The 18,589-nt window shown below is 43.5% G+C and overlaps 2 protein-coding genes across 2 annotated transcripts; both read right to left on the reverse strand.

Moving 5' to 3' along the window:
* Window positions 1–315: 315 nt before the first annotated feature.
* Window positions 316–15,654, reverse strand: spata13 (spermatogenesis associated 13). The gene is made up of 13 exons (XM_085362936.1): window positions 15,154–15,654; window positions 8,990–10,522; window positions 6,755–7,216; window positions 5,621–5,765; window positions 4,536–4,663; window positions 4,073–4,252; window positions 3,367–3,546; window positions 2,706–2,885; window positions 2,387–2,622; window positions 1,855–1,984; window positions 1,366–1,741; window positions 1,142–1,216; window positions 316–1,011 (listed from the first exon to the last, which is right to left on the reverse strand). Exons 1-13 carry the CDS (start codon window positions 15,160–15,162, stop codon window positions 818–820), a joined length of 3,828 nt encoding a protein of 1,275 aa, XP_085219062.1. The 5' UTR covers window positions 15,163–15,654; the 3' UTR covers window positions 316–817.
* A 1,237-nt stretch (window positions 15,655–16,891) lies between these two features.
* Window positions 16,892–18,199, reverse strand: c1qtnf9 (C1q and TNF related 9). The gene is made up of 3 exons (XM_085362375.1): window positions 18,013–18,199; window positions 17,852–17,914; window positions 16,892–17,661 (listed from the first exon to the last, which is right to left on the reverse strand). The coding sequence occupies exons 1-3, from the start codon at window positions 18,197–18,199 to the stop codon at window positions 16,892–16,894; spliced, it is 1,020 nt and encodes a 339-aa protein (XP_085218501.1).
* Window positions 18,200–18,589: the final 390 nt, after the last annotated feature.

Below are 18,589 nucleotides of genomic sequence, written 5' to 3' on the forward strand. Positions count from 1 at the left end.
TTGTTCTTTCAGATCCATTCCCACTGCCTTTTAGAACAAGAACAGCCGTTCATGAAAACAGCAGATTCGAACAGAGCCAAAAAGCACACCGTTTGGCTCCACAGTCGGCAGGTGTCTGAAACCAGATCCTTGACCACAGACGAGCAACGGCGAAACGGGGAACTATCCAGTCGTATGGCTAATGTTTCATTCATTAACTTCCATCGATACCTTCTATCAAATGCACACGCACTAATGTTCACCAGGCACACGCTAACATTTTGCTTGGTAATCACGAGAAAGCAGTTGCACGACAAACTAGTCTCTTTAGGCATTTTTATACAAGTTTTTTATTCACAATGTTAATGGGGGAGGTCAACGTGTCAGTTAATTTACTCTCTGGCTGCTTTGTGCTCAGAGCTGACAGACTCACACTCACACACACACAAAAAAAAGGGTCCAGCCTTTGTAAAATAACAAAACCCATGTTTATCAATGTGAAAGCAGAATATGAATCGTTGTCATAATTAAAGTAAAAAAGTCTTTAAGCTGGAATTAATAGGAGATAACAGGATGGGTGTTTTCTGAATGAGCAGCATTGTTCCACACACACACACCTATAAAATGGACAGTCAGTATTTTAACACTTTTGTCATGCCCTTTTACAAATTTTAGGCACTGAGTTTCAACATTCAACACAAACATTATGACGCACACGAGGCACAAAAACAAAACGTGACATTTACAGACAGGATTACAGGAGAAACACGGCGTTCTTTCAGACTTCAGGACGGTTTGGCTCTGAACGTGCAGAGAAAGAAACAAAGGAAGCCAAGCTTCATTTCCTGAAAAAGGCGTTGCGGGTGATGCTGTACAACAGGTGATGAGGCTTTCGCTTTGGAGGTTCAGCCAGTGAAAAGACCTGCTGCTGAGGCACGCTGGTTGGGATGGTGATGTGACGCTGGTGAAGTGGGTGAAGGTTTTGGTGCAAGTTTTGGGGGTGTGGGGGGACAGAACCAGAGTAACCAACATCTAAAAGGTGCAAAAAACAAAACAAAAACAAAAACAAATGAGTACGTAAAGCAAATTATACAAAATCTTTATTTTTTTTTAGAATATAAAGTCAAAAGCAGCTTAAAATGAAGAAATATTTTGTCCTTACTTTTGATCTTCCCCTGTTTGGCCCTTCTGGCATTAACAATCGCCCGTCTCCTTTGCTCTTCGCTGATATCAATTCCTGCCAAGGCACACACACAAACACATCTTCAGGCCAAAATATTTACTACCCACTTACTCAGAAATCTTTTTACCCTGTTCACCTTTCACTTGACATCTCTCTACAGTGGCTGCTTGTATTCTCAGTGAAAGGAATTTGGCTCGACTCACCCATCTCCTGGTCCTCCTTGACTCTGTGCCTCTCCTTGGCAAACGCTTGTAACCACCTCTGCTTGTCCTCGGCCTTCCTGCAGCAAAGCGCACACATAAACTCCAGAGTGGAGGAGTGGCGCAAGCGCAGAGCATTCTTCAGGGTCAGTCCCAGGTCCGCGTCCCGTCCGTCGGGCACGTCCACCACCTCAGTCTGGTCCATATCCAGTCGTCCACGGTAGTGAAGCAGGTCTCTGCGCAGCACGTCTTTTTTACAGTAGACCAGCTGATGGTCGAACAGGAAGAAGCTGCGCTGTTGCATTTTGCCTTGCCGGACAATTCGAGTCAGCTCACCAGAGTGGATCAACTCTGAGCTGCGCTCTAACACATCGGGTCCCTGGGACAACATGTTTCCAAATATATTCAGCCAAAAGATTTGAGGCAGCATACATCCAACACTATGCTGAACAATTAGAAACAGAATTAAATGTGATTAGAGGGCATATTCACCTCCCAGTGCAATATGGCGACCTGCCAGTGAGCAATGGTGTCGATACTCTCTAGCCGTCTCTTCCTCTCATTGATTAGACTGGCGACATTCTTCATAGCCTCGTATGCTTCGCTCACTCCATTGTGGTCGCTGCATTAAATCAACAACACAGCAGTGAAAACAGGGCCCGCAGATGGAAAAGCACATTTCCATTAACAGTGAAACATCGCTTCAATCTCACTAATGGAACAGTAAGAAATCAGTAAAGTAGTGGGATGGACAGAGCTAACAGTGAAGCTAACAAATAAATAAAATATAATCATAATTTATTTAGTGACTTAACTCCTTCCCCCATAAAGACAACATCTGACGCCCTCTTTGTTAAACGTTTAACAACTATTAGAAGAGGTTCTGGATTTTTCCAAGGTATCCCTGGTAAGCTGATGCACAGTCATTTTATTCTGGAATATATTAATCAACACTGAAGGAGTTTGTTTACGGCCGACACTATGGAATGCATGCTACAGGTCTTTAAACAGTGCCTGAAAGTACCTGTGGTCTTTGGGCGTGTACTTGAGCAGTTCTCCTAGCTGCAGAGGGTATTTACAAATCTTCTGGACAGGTGTGAGTAAGAAACCAGCAATAGAGATGTCAATCATCTGCTGGAGGAGGCGACAGGCCTCAAAGAAATGCTTATATTTTCCCAACTTCATTAGCCGCTGCAGCTCAGCACAGGCTGCGGGATGAGTATTACAGTACTCCGAGTAGAGTATGGAGAAGCCTTCCCCCTTAAAATAAAAAGACAAATGATGATCAATCATTCAGACCAGAGTTAACATAGTTAATTAACAGCATTAAGTGCAGCCACTACCTGCTGGAGAAAGCATGAGCCTATTTCACTGAGGTGTGGCTGGTCCTTGTTGTACTTCTTTTCTAGTTCTCGGAGGAACTGCCTCTGAAACTTGTAGATGTCTTCTATGTTGCTGAAGATGGTTTTCAGCTGCAGCTCGGTGAACATGTCAGGGTGTTTCCGGCACTGGCGGATATAACCCTGAAACATAAACGGCATCAGTGTTTGGGACTGAGAGAAAATATGACATGACAACAGTTCATATACTGGCCAACAGGTGGTGCTGGAAGGTGGAATTTAAAATTCTTGGAAACATGAGTTTGATTATCAGGGATTTTGCATTTCTTGAAAACAAGCTTATTACAAATGCTGCTGACACTGACTGGAATTCAAGATGTAAATCATCTCTAGATCAAGTTAAGTGCCAATGTGAGGCACATAGTTTAATCCAGCTGTTTTCAGTGTGTGGAGTGAGGCTGATGCAATCAAGCTGTCCTTTATTTCATAAAAAAAGAAAAAATCTAAAACAAAACAAGACACCTTGGACCATTTTGTCTTTGTTGTTATTGAGTGGTGAAAGCTGTTGGATGGTGGGTGGAAGGTAAACTTTTGTATTTGGAAGCCAGGGTATGCTAGAGTGCTACAAGTCTGAGAACCACCGGCTTTGCTTTGAAACCCTTACCTCACAAATGTCTTTCAGGTGTTTGATGTAGATGCGCTCCGTATTCATGATTTCTTGAACCACATTGGTTCTCATCTGCTGCCTGTGCTGAGAGCTGTGTGTGTCTCTGGGAGCTGGATCTTCCTGGTCTGCTACACTCTCCACACTTTCAGCACTCGAGTGCTCCTGATTCACACGCACCTGAAACACATTCACCACCGACACAATTGGACCTCCTGAGCATCATCTGAATGATCAGAAAGCCTAACTTCAAGTCGCAAAAAATATTCAGCCAATGGTTTCTTTTTCCAGTTGCAAAACTTAAAATAAAATGTTAAAGCTCATATGCAAAGTGGCATAATTACAACAATAGATACTTAAGCCACAAGAGTCTTTTGAGGTTTAAGTACCTTTTATATCTAAGATCTGTCCACATCACTTAGGTAACAACATGTGCAAGTTTAACCAGCTCCTGTTCACCAACATTGATTCAGCTACAAGCAACTACACAGCAATCCTCACCTGCCTGTCAAAGAACCTCACCATGGTGACCGCCTGCCTAATTAACACTCAACTGTCAATCAAGTATGGTCACTACAGAAACCAGCCGCGCCCCTTCTTCAGAGGGCTGCTGGGGTTTGTTTGGAGCTAAGCCAGTTTGAAAGTCTTTTCTGTGCTGCCAGAAAGCAAACACAAATCAGACACACGGGTCAGGAAGTCCACTTACCCTCACAAAGCTGGAGGGGAACCAGGCCTCTCTGTCGGCCCCCCTGCCCCACCACCAGTCCTTATGTGAGGCCTCCAAGACACGGATTACATCTCCAGCCTTGAAGGCCAGCTCCTGCTCCTCCATGGTCACATGGTCCCAGAGAGCCTCAGCATAAACTGCGTGGCCAGAGCTTATCCACTGAGCAGCACACAAACAGATAAGATAAACATACAATTACATGCAGGCCAAACCCATGTCTAACATGTAAGATTATGTATAGGCTTGTGGACCAAGCACTGGTTGTGTGTTCTGCTGAACTGAGGCCAGACATCTTGGAAATGGGCACATTAACATTTGTGCACAGCTGTTTGTGAGCCAGCAGGGTGGCAAGATAAGTACGGCGTCAGAAACTAGAAGCACATTTTTGGAAGAGATCTTTGCAAGTGTTGCAACGTGACAAGATTCCCTCCCTCAACCTCACCTCACTGAGCACAGAGAGCTCCACCCCTGGCTGGAGGTAGGGTGTCACGTCAGTGAGCTCGTCGAAGCTGCCCTCCTCCTCCTCGCTCACGCTGTCATCGAGTGTGGCAGAGCACTCTGAAACACCATCTGCAACATGTATGTAGAGATGAAAACACTGTAGGGACCAGAAGAATCTCAGCAAACTCTCAACAAACGCAGAAAGAAGCCACATACACAGGAAAGCTTGTGCCTGACTCCATATCAGCATTTTCCTGCAACACACTTATTGACATTCCTACACTCCAGTTGTCCCACAAACTAAATTGTTTAATCTCTTGTGAAACACAAACAACCCCAGGGGCACGTTCAGTCTGTGAGCGGTGTGCAAAGTTCTGCTGTTTTCTGTTTCCAAGGTATTAAAAAGAATTAGAACAGTATTTAGTTCTTATTGCTCAAAACTGCCTGAGAACTTGGGTAAAATCTACCCTTTCATAGGAAGTACGCATTTTTCAGTATACGTTACTCCCCTACTGGATTTAAGAGAGACCAACTGCTCGACTATGATCTCAGCAATTCTGCTATATAAGCGGAGGGACAGCCATGCAAGAATCAGGATGATTGGCTAAATTTGGTTAGCAGTTCAGCAGTTGTAAACAGAAATAGAAGATAGGCCAGGGAGGACTGTTAGCACAAACCAGTTTCAGTAATAAAGATGGGAGAACTAAGGCTCAGTTTCCCAGACATGGATTAAGTCCATGTCTTTTGTTTTTCTTTGTCTAGGACACGAGGCTTAATCTATGTCTGGGAAAACTTTCATTAAAAGTCACTGGCTGACTCTATACATTTGATTTTGCTCCATTTCTTAACTGAAAGAAACAAGACTGGATTATCTTGTGATTTATTGATATCACTTAAGTGATGGTAAACTTATTAAGTACAGCTTCATACAGTCATTATGCTCAGAGGTAGCTAAATGAAAACGAGGGGTTTCCTTTAAACTGTTCAACAGGCTTTAAGGTGCGTTTGCTCTACCTTAATGGTGCAGCAGCTGCAATGTTTGAACACCACCAACTTTGTGTTACATTAGCACAAAACAGCTCTCACCGCTGAGCACCCTGTGGAGTCTACGGCGGCCTACGCGGTCCAGTCCGATGGGGGTACTCTGGGAGAGAGCGGAGGGTCGAAACCTGGCAGACACTCCTCTGTAAGGGGGCACCTGATGGGAAGGGATTGGTGGTCGCGACAACGCCTGCAGAGAGGGCGAAAATGAAAAAGAAAATTGTCACACAGAACTAACAGACAATACTGTGTGCAAATATAATCATCAGCTGCTATTTATTCTCCCCCATATTCTCTGAGTGCTTTAAGTATTACAAAAAGAAGCGAAGCCTGTGTGCATTTGGTTGAGATCCAAAAAAAAGAGTCTTTATGTATAAAGACTCTTTGAAGCATGACAATATATCAAACTGGAGAATGCGGGTGATGTGGTTTTGTTTTATTATGCCTGATATAAGTGTTTATTTATTTTGCCAGCCTTCTCCCACAATTAATTCAAAGACTTTACAGCTGGAAAATAAAAGAAACATACCAAACCACAATATTTACCAATTCTGCCCACTAAAAATTGCTTGTGTGCCTTTGCAATTTTACCATAGACGTTAAACTTCTACAGGAAGACAGACAAGCTTGAAGCTGGTGAACCAGATTGGGAACAGATCTGCAACTTTGTTAGTGATTTCTTCTTCCAACTTTCAAAGAGATGTGATCTATGAATTCTTCATCTAGGGTCAGACTATCAACACGGTTCTGTTGTACGTACCACTGTTTATTTTTAGGATGCCATTTAGAAGATTCAACGGTGATCTGATTCTGCTTAGCTTTTTGAACACACCCAGAAATTTGACAATTTAATCAGATACCTGAGCAATGATTTTGCTCACTACTTGTCTTAAGTGTCAGATTTGCCTCACTCTTACTTTGTTTTCTTCCCCAAGATCAAGTTCAAGTTCATGGGTTGCTACTGTGACACAGTAGAGGACATCCAATTGTCCAAATGGTCCGACTTTACTTTGACTTTCAATCAATAACGACCAAATTCAAATCAGGTCTTGCTTTTACTTTAACTGGACAGAGTAACAACAATTTTTAAGAAAGAGTCAAAGAAAGATCTATAACTAATGAAAACAACTAAAGTTTGAGGACTTTTGCACAAAATGTATAAAACCTGTAAAAGCTTACAGTGGGAAGGTTGTCTTCCTTCAGCTCAGCATCAGGAGGGAACAGATCCACTGGTCCTATCACAGAGATGGGCCGCTGCCTCCTGGCCTGAATGTCCCCATTCATGCTGCAGCTTTCAGGGCTCTCTCCGTTCATGTATGCATCATTACCAGTGCCGTCTTTACGCTGCAGTGGATTTGCACTCCTTTCCTCAGAAAGAAGCTCTCCGACTTCCTCGGGGATGGAATGTTTCCTGGAAAGCAGCTGTCCATAGTCAGAAATGGGCCGTGGTCTCGGGCGCCCCCTTTTTTGTCTGGACTTGACAGAGGATGTTTCCGTGGTAGGTGTGGCTTCATCTGTGGGAGATGTGGGGGATATGGGTGACTCTGAGGCGGATGATGGAGAGATAGGTGTGCTGCTGGTTGACGGGGAGAGCTCCTCCGTTTGAAAAAGAGCTTCTTGTCCTTGGTGGTCTGACGTCACCTGTGAGATCAAAGCAAAAAGTTGGAAACTAAACTGACTTTCCCTTGTCCTCCAACCTGCACTGGAGAACAATTATCTACTAGGAAGAACATCTGTTAATCAGAAACAGAACAAGCTACTTTCAGCTGCTCCTTTATTCACAGAAGAGGGTCGCCATCACGGGTAGCTCCTCATGTTTGATTTCGCAGTTTTTAAATCGCCTTTCCTGAAGGGCCAAAATTTTTTTCGGCCATCCCAAGATCAAATTAGGAACCCGTTGCTTGTTAGATGAATGTGTAAACCACTACATTAGAGAGTAAAATTAAAAACCATTAGAGTTAAATGCAGAAAGAGCTTTCTTGGAATCAGAGCAAAGGTGTTTCAAAGCTTTATCTCGTGAGAAACATTTTTTATCAAGTGAAAGGACTCTTGTTGACGCAGTAAGAGGCTCAAAATACTGAACACAATCAAACCAGGGCTTATCATATTCAAACAAAAACTGCAGCAGAAATTGCAACAATACGAACAAATAGATGTTACCACACTGCATGCATCTGAGCAGGTATTATATATTTAAGAGTCCATTATTGGGTAAGAGTTACCCACGGCGAAGTTATTTCTCCAAATCTTTTTAGCCAGCAAAGCCAAATCTCACCTCCTGCTTTTCTCGATCTGGGTCCGGACCCCGGCAAATACACTGGAAGGGCACACAGTAGGCTAGCACCATTGTGAAACGCAGACTAACACACAGGCTGGCTTGTGGTCCCAAGGCCAAGTCCTTAAAAACTTAAGTCCTTAGGTTTTTCAAGCCAGTAACAGCCGCTCGATGTCTGATGTAAACAAATCTGTTTTTCCTGTTCATCTTTCAGGAGAAAATGTCATCCATAGGCTAAAAGTCATCTTGCTAAAATCATCTCTTAATGGTCCCTGTCTACTTGATGGTGCTGCTTGCTGTTCCAGGCCCAGTGCTCATGGCGTTGGACTTTGCTCCGCTGGGCTGCATCTAGAGGAAAGGGGGAGAAATGAGGGCTGTACGGACTCATAGCCTCCAACCCTCCCACAGCAACAGGACTTGCTGCTTTGCGCAAGGGCCACTAATCATAAACAAAGCCTAATCATTAACTCTCTGAGCTCCTTCGGCGTGCCCGTCAGCATGGAACAGCTGACTTCACCATGTGACTCCACAGCATCAGAAGTGCGCAGTCAGAACTGACAGAAAAAAAGCAATGTGAATCGATGGCGTTATTTATTTGACACTCAAGGGGACTTTGGACAGGATAAACCTCTCTCTCATTCGTTTCCTTTTAGCATACGTGCATCCTACTGACAAGCCTCACGTCAACACAAGTACTTATCTCAATTTGCTGGAATCCTGCCAGATTCAAAGATCGCTCTAAAGTGGGAGAAGTAATATTTCACTTCCCAAGACAAGGGTCAAAGTCGTTCAGCTGGCACCTATAAGTCACCACTCAGTTCTGCATGATAAGAAATCGAACCTTTCTTCTGTCTTTCAGCACTTCTTTAAACCCAAACAGTCATCCTAAAGATATGAACCCCATGCTCTTCTGTGAATTGATAAATAATCTGAAACATGCTTGTTCTTGAGCAGTAGATTAATTTATCAATAACCAGCTAAATAATCGACAGGCGAGTTGCACAAAAATAACATCCTAATTATTACTGTTCGACAACGTGTTAAAAGGTGTCACATCTGTTAATGAGCATGGAAAAGAGACACACACACACACAAAAAAAGACATTACTTCAGGTTGGACTTCAGATTTGCAGCCTTACCTCATTTGGTGATGCGATGCCCTCAGTCTGCTCTTGTTGCTGTGAATGTTCTCTTTGGCTGAATAGGGATGAACTGCATTCTACCATCTGCTTATAACCACTTGTTGTGGCTACAGCCGGTGACTCATAATGAGCAGAGATATCGGGTAAAGTCTGCTCTGTTGTCTCGGGGGGCTCCCAGAAAGGGGCGCTGATAATCACCTGGGGGGGTTGTGGGCTGTTGTTGTGTTCAGGCTGGGGCTGGACCAGAGGAGTGTGCTCGACAGACGTGGCCTGAGCCGTGACGAGCACGGGCCGGCGCTGTCGCTCATTGGTATGCAGGAAAGGGACACGACGAGAGTAGTCATCATGGAGGCGGCACGAGGGGGACATGGGAGATAGAGGTGTGGAACTCGGGGAGGGACTTCGCCTGCGTCGCACAGTTAAGTCAGTCATGCTGCCGACTAGCTTCAACATCGGTGGCTTAGTCTTAACAGGGCTCTTCTTGCGTGTAATACCTTGGCCCCGGAGATCAACTGAGGAGGTGCTAGAGGTCCTTTCGATGTTTGTTGTCCCATTTGATATGCTAGTCCTCAGGAGGTCTTCCTGTGGGGAAGGAGGACCTGGAGATGGCGCTTTACGTCTAAATAGATTGAGGTTCTCTGCACTTTTGCTCAGTCTGCTCAGCACCTTCACATTTGTGTTGTCACTTGTATTCTCAGTTTGAACATCGAGCTTTGATGTCTGATCTGATTTCTGAGTGGTATTTGCATTGCTTCCTGCTTTTCTCCCATTCCCAGAGTCAAATAAAGTGATGCGCCCCGCTCCATACGCTCTCCTGATACTCCTGGACAATCGCGAATTGCGCGCAAGACCATCCCCATAATTATCCTCCTCATCGTAGTCATCATTATCTGAGCCGTACTGGCTTAACAAAGCCAATGTTTGGCCTGTAAAACTTCCCTTAGAAACAGTATATCCTTCAGAGCTCTTTGAATGATTTGCTAGATCCGCTACACACAGATTAGAATTATTTACAACTGTGCCATTAGCCCTTTCCTGATTGGGCAACGAAGGATTATCTCCATCAAGGTTGGATGCCCCTCTGGTCTGAATACCCTGAAGCACAGACGACCGCAGTTTTTTGAAGGAGTCCACAACACCTATGCCTGAAAGTCCGCTGCCTTGGGCCGAGGTCGGATCATCTGCATTTGGACTTTGAGCAGTGACGGTGCCCTTCCTTGAGTTAGAAAAAAGCCTCATAATTCTTGAGGAGTAGGGCTTTCCTTCAGGCTGACATGAAACTGAGCTGGACCAAGCAGAGGAGTTGATAACATTCAGTTTGCTCTCATCAGAGTGAAGACCAGCACTCATTGGTTGCACCTGGGCACCATATCCAGACAGCAGGTATGGGACTGCACTTCTTTCAGCGTGGTTCTGGGATGGATATATATCACTGAGGGGTCTGCTCCGGATCAGTGGGTCAGTTTTTGTATTGTGGAGTTGTGAGAGAGGGTCTTCGCTTGCAGACAAGACCCTGTCCTTTTGTCCTGCCTGCAAAACAGAGGTTAATTTAAAAATCTTTCCATTTTTCAGTGCTTTTCAAAGTTCACAAGAAAAAAAAATACAATTAATAATCAAATTAAGTTTGATCAGCTCAAATAAAATGAAAAGACTGTCACCTGAATACATTCTAAAGCTGTGTATCATCTGTGTTTTTGCCTAAGAATAGAGGAAGTGAATCATTAGGAGTGTGAGATTTTACTGAGCATGCCTCATGTATTTGTCCTTGATGCTGTATTTCAATGTCCAAGGCAAACTGAGGCCCAGGCTGGGGGTGGTGGTGGTGCCAAGTTCAGCTTTACATGTGTGTGATTCAGGACAGAGGCTAATGCAGCTGAGGCTTTGAAGTGGGGCTTTGTGAGCGTGACTAAGCAATGAAGCCTGCTAATCCATTGTGATTAATGCAATAAATTGCCCAGTTTTCTCCCGAATGCATAGAAGATGAGGTGATGGTGAAGGCTGTATGGTCTTCAAATCAGTGACACTTTTCACCTCATAGCACATCATACTAAATCTATAGCTGAACTCTGAAATATTTCATACATAAAATATAGAAGTCTCCATTTTATTTAAAAAAATGCAAATGTTTAGTATTCTTTTCAGTCACAAATAAATAATGATTTTACAGCACAATTTTCTTCATTTTTAATGTCCATAGATTAAAAATGTATATATAGACCTGATCTTGATTTCTATGTAAGGAGCTAGGATGACATACAATGATATTATAAACTAATAAATAACCAATTATAACAACTGGTTATACACTGAGACCAAGGAAAGTTTAATTACAGTTGAAAAGAACCAATTTATGTAGCTGTTAACATACACAGATAGTTATTCATCAAATATAAAATCTACAAAAATATACTCATTATAGTCAGTTCATGTATTTTGCTTAGGAGAGCTCGTATGCATGCTTTATTGTTTTACATTCGTTACACTAAAACTATTTAAACAGAGGAAAATGTCAAAAATAGCCAACATGAATTACTCTTAACAGGATGAAGACAGTCTTTTATGGTTTGAAGAGAGCACTGCCTTCAGTTTTTGTTGCAGGGATCCTGGAATGCTCCCAAACTCCCTGGCTGCGTGCAACGTTAAGAGCAGATGAGCTTTCTCCGTCAACCCCTCAGTGGAATCTGCTGTCACTTCAACCAGCTTGCTTCATCGCTATGAACACTTATGTAAACACAGAGCCACCGCTGCCAAGCACCGCTGCTGACAGACAGTAAACACCCCCCCACACACACACACACAATCCTAAACAATGCGCTGCTTTCAAACTATTGCTGAATTGTCTTCTTGTGCTTTCTCCTCCACAGCCACTGAGGAATCACGCAGAGCACCAAAGTGGACCCCCCCCCCTCCCAAAAAACAGACAAGATCGATTATTCCATCTACTTTCCAAGCAGAAAGATAGGAGATAGGGAAGGAATGTCTTCAGCCTCTGCAGCTTGTTTTTGTTTGGAATACTCACCTCATGCTATCAGCAGTTCTAACAAATGCCCTATCCTTTAGTACCTTTACGCCTTCTTCCTGCAGTAGGACACCAACTGTCACAGGCCAGTTGGCGTCGCCTAATGCTTGGCAGTGGCATTAGTCAGAGTCAAGCTGACACAGGTGGCTACTGTTTCACATGCTGGCAAAACAGGCTTTAATCATCAACAGCGTGTGTGCAAGATGCTTTTACATTGCAGTAAATCTACAGTAACCATGACTTTTGCTGCATGCATCAAGATAACAATGTTAGCTTTGATGTGGATATATATTTAACACCCAATAGCAATCCACACTTTTGAGGTTGCAACAGGAAGAGGATCCTCTGCCAAAACAAACATGCGGCGCTACCTGCTGTCGGGACCCCTTGGGAATAAGGAAGCAGCTGAAAGCAGCATGTTACAGGGGAAATATATAACAGGCTATTTTCATAATCAATTAATAGCTGACATTAAATTTCAATCGGACTTACTAAACTTTGCTGCAGTTTTGTCACATTAATATTCTAAATTTCTTTAGGGTGTTTTAGGGCATCCATACATCCATCACATATTGCTTTCTATATTTATGCTTTTTATTTTGCGTTAATACATTACATTTTCTATGAAAAGGTTTGATACGCACCTCCAAACACATTTTTTCTCAGCTTTAACAAGTCTTTGACTCATGCTTTATCTTTCCTTTTAAGTTAGAGGAAATATCGAAACAACAAATCCTGCCAGTAAATACACTCCTCGAGCTCATAAGCATGTCAGAACAACCAGACAAGCAGTACTTACGTATGCGCTAATAAATCACTTTCACAACCACAAACTTGGTCATGCTGCCCGAGTACCAGAACCACCGCTTTTCTCCAGCTTCCTCTTGCTAATCTGTGGATGGGAGCGGCACACTGGGGCCCTGGTCCAGAGTTAATTAGGAGCTGAGGGAGGATCTCCCCCTCCTCACTACCACGAAAGGCGGCCAGCTGGATCCAGTTTCAGATTAGACTCCCAGGATGAACATGCATCCACATGCATAAACACAAACATCCATACATGGGCACAAGCAAAAATGCACTTAAACCCCCCCCCCCAAAAAAAACACAAAAAAACAAAAACAAAAAAAAACACACACACACGTACGTGAGGATCCTCTCCTGTAATGTATGGCCTTTGTGCATAAGCTTGGATACTGCAGCACATATACACATAGAGCACGGAGAAAAGCATTGAAATGACTGACTCCCTTCCTGTTTGGCTGGAAATCTCCAGCCGTCGGTTATGTAAGTATTTACAAGAAACAAGCGTAAGAGACTTTCTGCCCACAGTTCACCTCTGCAGAGGTATGCCCCCCCCCCCTTGGCTAAGCTAAAACTTATTAAGAAGACAAAATGAAGTCAGCATTAAACTGAAAGACCACCAGACAGACGGTATCAAGGGAAAGTCTGATTTTTCATTTTCTTCTCTCCGGCTTAACCCTGAGACAGACATCACCCTGCAGCAATGTCACTTTACTAGTCTTCCATTTGCCTCAATGGAAAAAAAGCTGTGAGGAAGAGAAGACTGTATTCCTCTGGACTGAACAGACTGGCTGATTAGCTAAATTGGTGTGCGTAAATGGGGTTTGGTGAAACGTAAGCTGAGCATATGTCGAGTGCAAGAGGAAAGAGTTCAATATATTTGTCTTTCTCTTGTTGCGAAAGGATTTTTGCAAGATTAAGCAACTCTTGACAATATTCTGTATGTGTATGTGTCTATATAGTAAAGTCCTTTTTATGCTTGTGACCTGGACTTTTATTCTGCTTTCAAGCTGAAAAGAAAAGCTTCAGCAAATGGACTCAGAAGGAAGTCTACTGTGTTTGGGATCAGTGTATAGATGTGGGAGTGGGTATAGCTTGTTTCTTTTCCATTCCAGGCATAATCTGATTAGAGCAGCTCTACCACTCTGTGTTCAGAACTGGTTTCATCTATAGGCCGATAAGGAAGATCACCAGGTGACTCGGCATTGACTGAGCGACATCTAAAGCCTGTAAATGCCCCCCAGGATTGCATGGCGCAGGGACACAACACTGTAAATCTTTAGTATTTGATGTGATTACGAAATACACAAAAGCTCATGCCTGGATCAGCTGAATTTAATCTATGAGTTCAATTTAAAGGTTAAAGTCTTGCATACATCTGTGACCCAGTTCCTCATTTTTGAGCAGGTCATATGGAGGAGAATTGAAGAAGAAACCACGCCCCTTTTCACAGAGCGTGGGAAGTACAGGTGGACGCCAAAGCAGGGAGTGTCACCACTCTCACACAGGCAGCCACTTACTCACCTGATCAAGTGAGGACTGTCATAGACACAGACTGCCAGAAATCTAATACCACACAGTGTAAAAGGCTCAGTGAAGACAAAACACCACTGAGCCTGGTTTCAAGGGCCAGCAGTGTAACCTGACAGCACCGCAAACCACAAGGCTGGACCATTAAATGAAAACAGAAATGTAAAAATGTAATAAGCTTTTTTAAACTACAGAAAGATGAGCTGTAGGCGTTGTATTTTATGTGTCATGAGATCTGGAAGAGAAAGCGGACTACAGTAAAATTATATTGTAGTCATTTGGCTCTGCTGTAAAATTACTGTTCAGGCCCACAATAAATCAGAGGACTCTGGCCTGCGCCTGATTTCACCTCTACAAGTGTCTGTGTGGGACCCAAGTTCATTAAATTGGAGTAAACTCTCCTGCGGCTCAGTGTAGCTCAGTTAGATCCGCAGCAGAATCTGGAAAACAGGGAGTCACGAAAGGGGATTACATCGAGCACTTTTTCTAAGCTCATAAAGAACTAGGGGCCTAACTGCTTATTTATTTCTGCATTAATTAACTTTCTTCGGCTCTTTGTAGTTGCTGGCCCTCCAACTCCCCCCTCCTCTTCCTCCTCCTTCACCAACTCCCTGCACAGCCTGGCATCTCCCACATCACTATAACAACCACGGCTGTAATGCACCACAATATCCCCCGCACCCCGGTCCCATTTCAACTGGTAGCACAACAGAGAAGGTAAACGAAAAAAGAAAAATCACTGCAGCTGTAACCCAAAACCAAACTTCTAAAATCAATTATTAAAATGAAGAGTACCAAAACTTCTGCTCACCCTGCTCATAGTCGCTGATGTTGTCCTCCTGACCTTTTCTCTCTCACGCACATCAACGGAGCAGCTGTTGTAGTTATTTATCCATGGTGTCGGAGCAGTCTCTCGGACCTCCAGGCGCTCGCTGTGTCGCTCTCTCGCTCCCCTCGCAAAAACATATCGCTCACAAATAATTGAGAGAAAAAAAATAGTATGGCAGCTACCTCCGTTAACTAGTCACCCCCCGCAACATACTGAGACAAATGGCTGGCTGACTCCTTGAGCTAGCACCTTAAGCTAGCTCAAGCACGGCTCCACTGATAAAACTTGTGAATTGCGCAAGCTCTGTGGTTTCTTATTTCGCTTTCACCAACCGGCAAAACTCGTTGATGTGCAAGCGACTGCGATGATAAACACTGAATCATGAAATTTCTCCCGACCTAACTCATGGGACACTCCTAATGTCGCTGGTGACTCCAAGTTAAAAGTGGACTCTCTTGGAGGATCGTGCTGGCGAGCATCACTAATGCACTTGTTGCTGTGCTGTTACAAGGGGCGGGGCCATCGCGAGGTTAAGCTCGAGGTTAGTGGTTGACCACAGGGCGACCATTTTGGTTTGGAGCCAATCGCAATTCAGTAAGTCGTCACCACCGCAAACCACGCCCATTCCAAGGCTCTTCAATGAAGTTAGAACACAGAAGAAAATGCTTCACCTAGTTCCAGCGTCTCTCCGACGACTAAAAAAGACTCGGCCTTCCAGTTGGTGTTGAACTGTCTTCCTCGTGTCATGCCAAGCAATTATTGTCACAGATATTTCTGTACCGAGCCCATCCCAAAATACCAGAAGAAGAAAAAAGAAGGGACTGAGTGATTGTCGCTCCCCTTTGTTCTGAGAGAGTAAACAGGTTACAGAAATAACACAGAGCTCAGTCAACCTTTGTACAGTGTTTAATATCACTGTTTGTTTTCATGTGATCAATGCTCACATGTCAGCAGAATTTCATGTCCTAAAAACAAAAAAGAATAAAAAGAACCCACACAGAATTTCAGAAGTGCTTGGAAAATCATGATGTTTAATAAAAGTAGCAGTAGATGGTGTAAAAGCACTCAAAAACGTGTCAAAGTTTCCTATAAAAGCTTTTAAGGAAGCAAGGAATGTAAAAACAAATTCCTCTTTTGATTGCTATATCTGTTATAGAGCACAATAATCCTGGGTGACTGTCATCCGTGTTAATGTTTAAGAAGAATTTTGAACCAGCTTTCTTGTGTAGTTTAATCTACAACAACCAGTTCAATCTCAACAACACCCTCACTTGCTTTACATGTTAAATTTTAATGAGCAGTGTAAATGCCTTATATAGAAAAGTGTGTCGTTAGCTTGGTGGAGAAGGAGTCACACAACAGCATTAAAATACTGAAGTGACAATTCACATTTATACAGTACTTGAATAAATTAGTTACATTATACCATTGCAACAGGCATTTTAGACTTAAATGTATGTTTCTTCCTGTTAAAATTGAGTTTTTCCTTCCCACTGTCGCCAAGTGCTTGTTCATAGAGGCTGTATGATTGTTGGGTTTTCTCTCAGTTGTTGTTACACAATAAAGCACCTTGAAGCAACTGTTGTTGTGAGTTTGTGCTACATACATAAACTTGAATTTCATTTAATTAGAATTTGTTGACATGTTGAATCCTACTGACTTGTACTGTTCTTCTGCATTTTACTGTTTCTAGTCATAGTAATTATAAATGATCCCTTAATTAAGCCTCAAAGATCAAAAACCCAGAGAATGTAGTGTCGTCATCCTCATCAGCAAAGAGCCCATTAAATGGCTCTCCTCCAACCACCTGCAACCACACCTTGTCCCCGATCCCCAGATGCAGCACAGCTCCCCCTGCTGCCTGGTCCTCGCTGCCCTGGTAGTTGTCAGTGGTGTGGATGATTTTTGCACCGTTCTTCACGAGGGCCACTTTCACATTTCGGGAAAATACAGTGATGTGGTATGTGAAGAAGTAAGCACCTGCCGCGGAGCAAGTGAATCTCCCTGTTTGTGGATCGTAATGATTCTGCTCATTGTAAATAATCTTGTCAAACCGGATCGGTGCATTAGCTGCTGGGAGTTTAGTTTGAGCACTGAGTCCTACGGAGAAAGCACTTTTGGAAACAACAATTTCGTCTCCCTTTTCACCCCTATCGCCCTTTTCACCTCGAGCTCCTCTATCCCCACGATAACCAATGTTTCCTTTGTTACCTGGAAAACCCATGTCCCCTTTGGGACCTGGCCTGCCAGGTGGTCCCAATGGCCCTGGAATGCCTCTGTCACCTTGGAGGCCAGTTTCCCCTTTTTCACCCTGTGGTCCGGGTGGCCCTAAACGTCCTTCAGGTCCTGGGGGCCCAGGGAGCCCAAGCTCTCCTTTATTTCCTTTGAGGCCAACAGGCCCTTGCACTCCCTGTGGTCCCATTTTCCCAGGAAGGCCCCTATCGCCATTATCTCCTCTTTTCCCCTTGAGCCCTGCTGGACCAGTTGCACCTGTAAATAATAAGCACACAATAAACCTTCTTTGAACTGTAGGTATGGTGTTTACAGTGCAGTAACATATTGCAAGTTACATACAGTGCAAACATTTTGATAAATTGCATTAATAAATGACAGTGGTTGTGACTCCATTTGCAGATAAATACACATATAGGTGCACATAGTGTATCGTAAAGACACATACCAGGTTCCCCTTTGTCTCCCTTGTGCCCATGATTGCCTGCTAGCCCAGTAGGTCCAAGTTCACCTTTCCAACAATGATTGATGAATTATAACGTTATTATAAACTGTGAAGGTGGCACCTAAAACATGCAAAAATAAATAAAGTTTCTCTTGTAAACTTACCTCGATCACCTTTGTCACCTCGGAGTCCGTCGCGGCCATCTCTGCCAGGCATGCCATTGTTCCCGGGATCACCTGGTATTCCAGGATATCCACAGACACAGCCTTTACTTTGGGTTTCTTGCTGTGCAACACATCTGAATGCCAAGACGAGGAGCAGTAAAGCGATCCTAAACCTTGTCTGCAACATTTTACCAGTTTTACCTGTCTAATGAAATCAATTTCCCACAACAAATAAGCCTGAAGTCTCAATCTAATGCATAGCTAGCCTTGTTGCAGCACGTTTAACTTAAAAGCTGGCATGCACAATGAAAGAAGAAAAGATATCAGCTACAGAAAACACAAGCTGAGAGACAGTTTCAGACGAGATTGACCTTAGACCTCTCAAAGTCATTGGTCTCTTTGTTGTTTTTGGTTTACTCATTGAGCCTGCCACACTGGTCACACATCACCTCTTCTCCAGTCTAGCCAAGGCTAATAATAAGCTTACACTCAAAGAGCCCTTGAGGGCCACACATGCAGAAGGCCACATAGTTGACATGAAGTGCCTATATAGTGAAGCAAACAAGATATTAACCTT

The sequence above is a fragment of the Diplotaxodon limnothrissa genome, linkage group LG9 (assembly GCF_057381915.1).
Source record: "Diplotaxodon limnothrissa isolate DT_005_m linkage group LG9, D_limnothrissa_male_GT1.1, whole genome shotgun sequence".
Classification (NCBI taxonomy): Eukaryota; Metazoa; Chordata; class Actinopteri; order Cichliformes; family Cichlidae; genus Diplotaxodon; species Diplotaxodon limnothrissa.

What these genes read in the sequence shown, in the direction of transcription:
- spata13 (XM_085362936.1), bottom strand. An exon ending in AGCTCTCTGTGCTCAGTGAG is followed by an intron (nt 4,253 to 4,535) that starts GTGAGGTTGAGG and finishes TGTGCTGCTCAG; the next exon opens with TGGATAAGCTCTGGCCACGC. An exon ending in CAAACAGGGGAAGATCAAAA is followed by an intron (nt 1,012 to 1,141) that starts GTAAGGACAAAA and finishes TGCACCTTTTAG; the next exon opens with ATGTTGGTTACTCTGGTTCT.
- c1qtnf9 (XM_085362375.1), bottom strand. Translation starts at nt 18,199, where the DNA reads ATGTTGCAGACAAGGTTTAGGATCGCTTTACTGCTCCTCGTCTTGGCA. An exon ending in AGGTGACAAAGGTGATCGAG is followed by an intron (nt 17,915 to 18,012) that starts GTAAGTTTACAA and finishes ATTGTTGGAAAG; the next exon opens with GTGAACTTGGACCTACTGGG. An exon ending in GGGAGACAAAGGGGAACCTG is followed by an intron (nt 17,662 to 17,851) that starts GTATGTGTCTTT and finishes TATTATTTACAG; the next exon opens with GTGCAACTGGTCCAGCAGGG.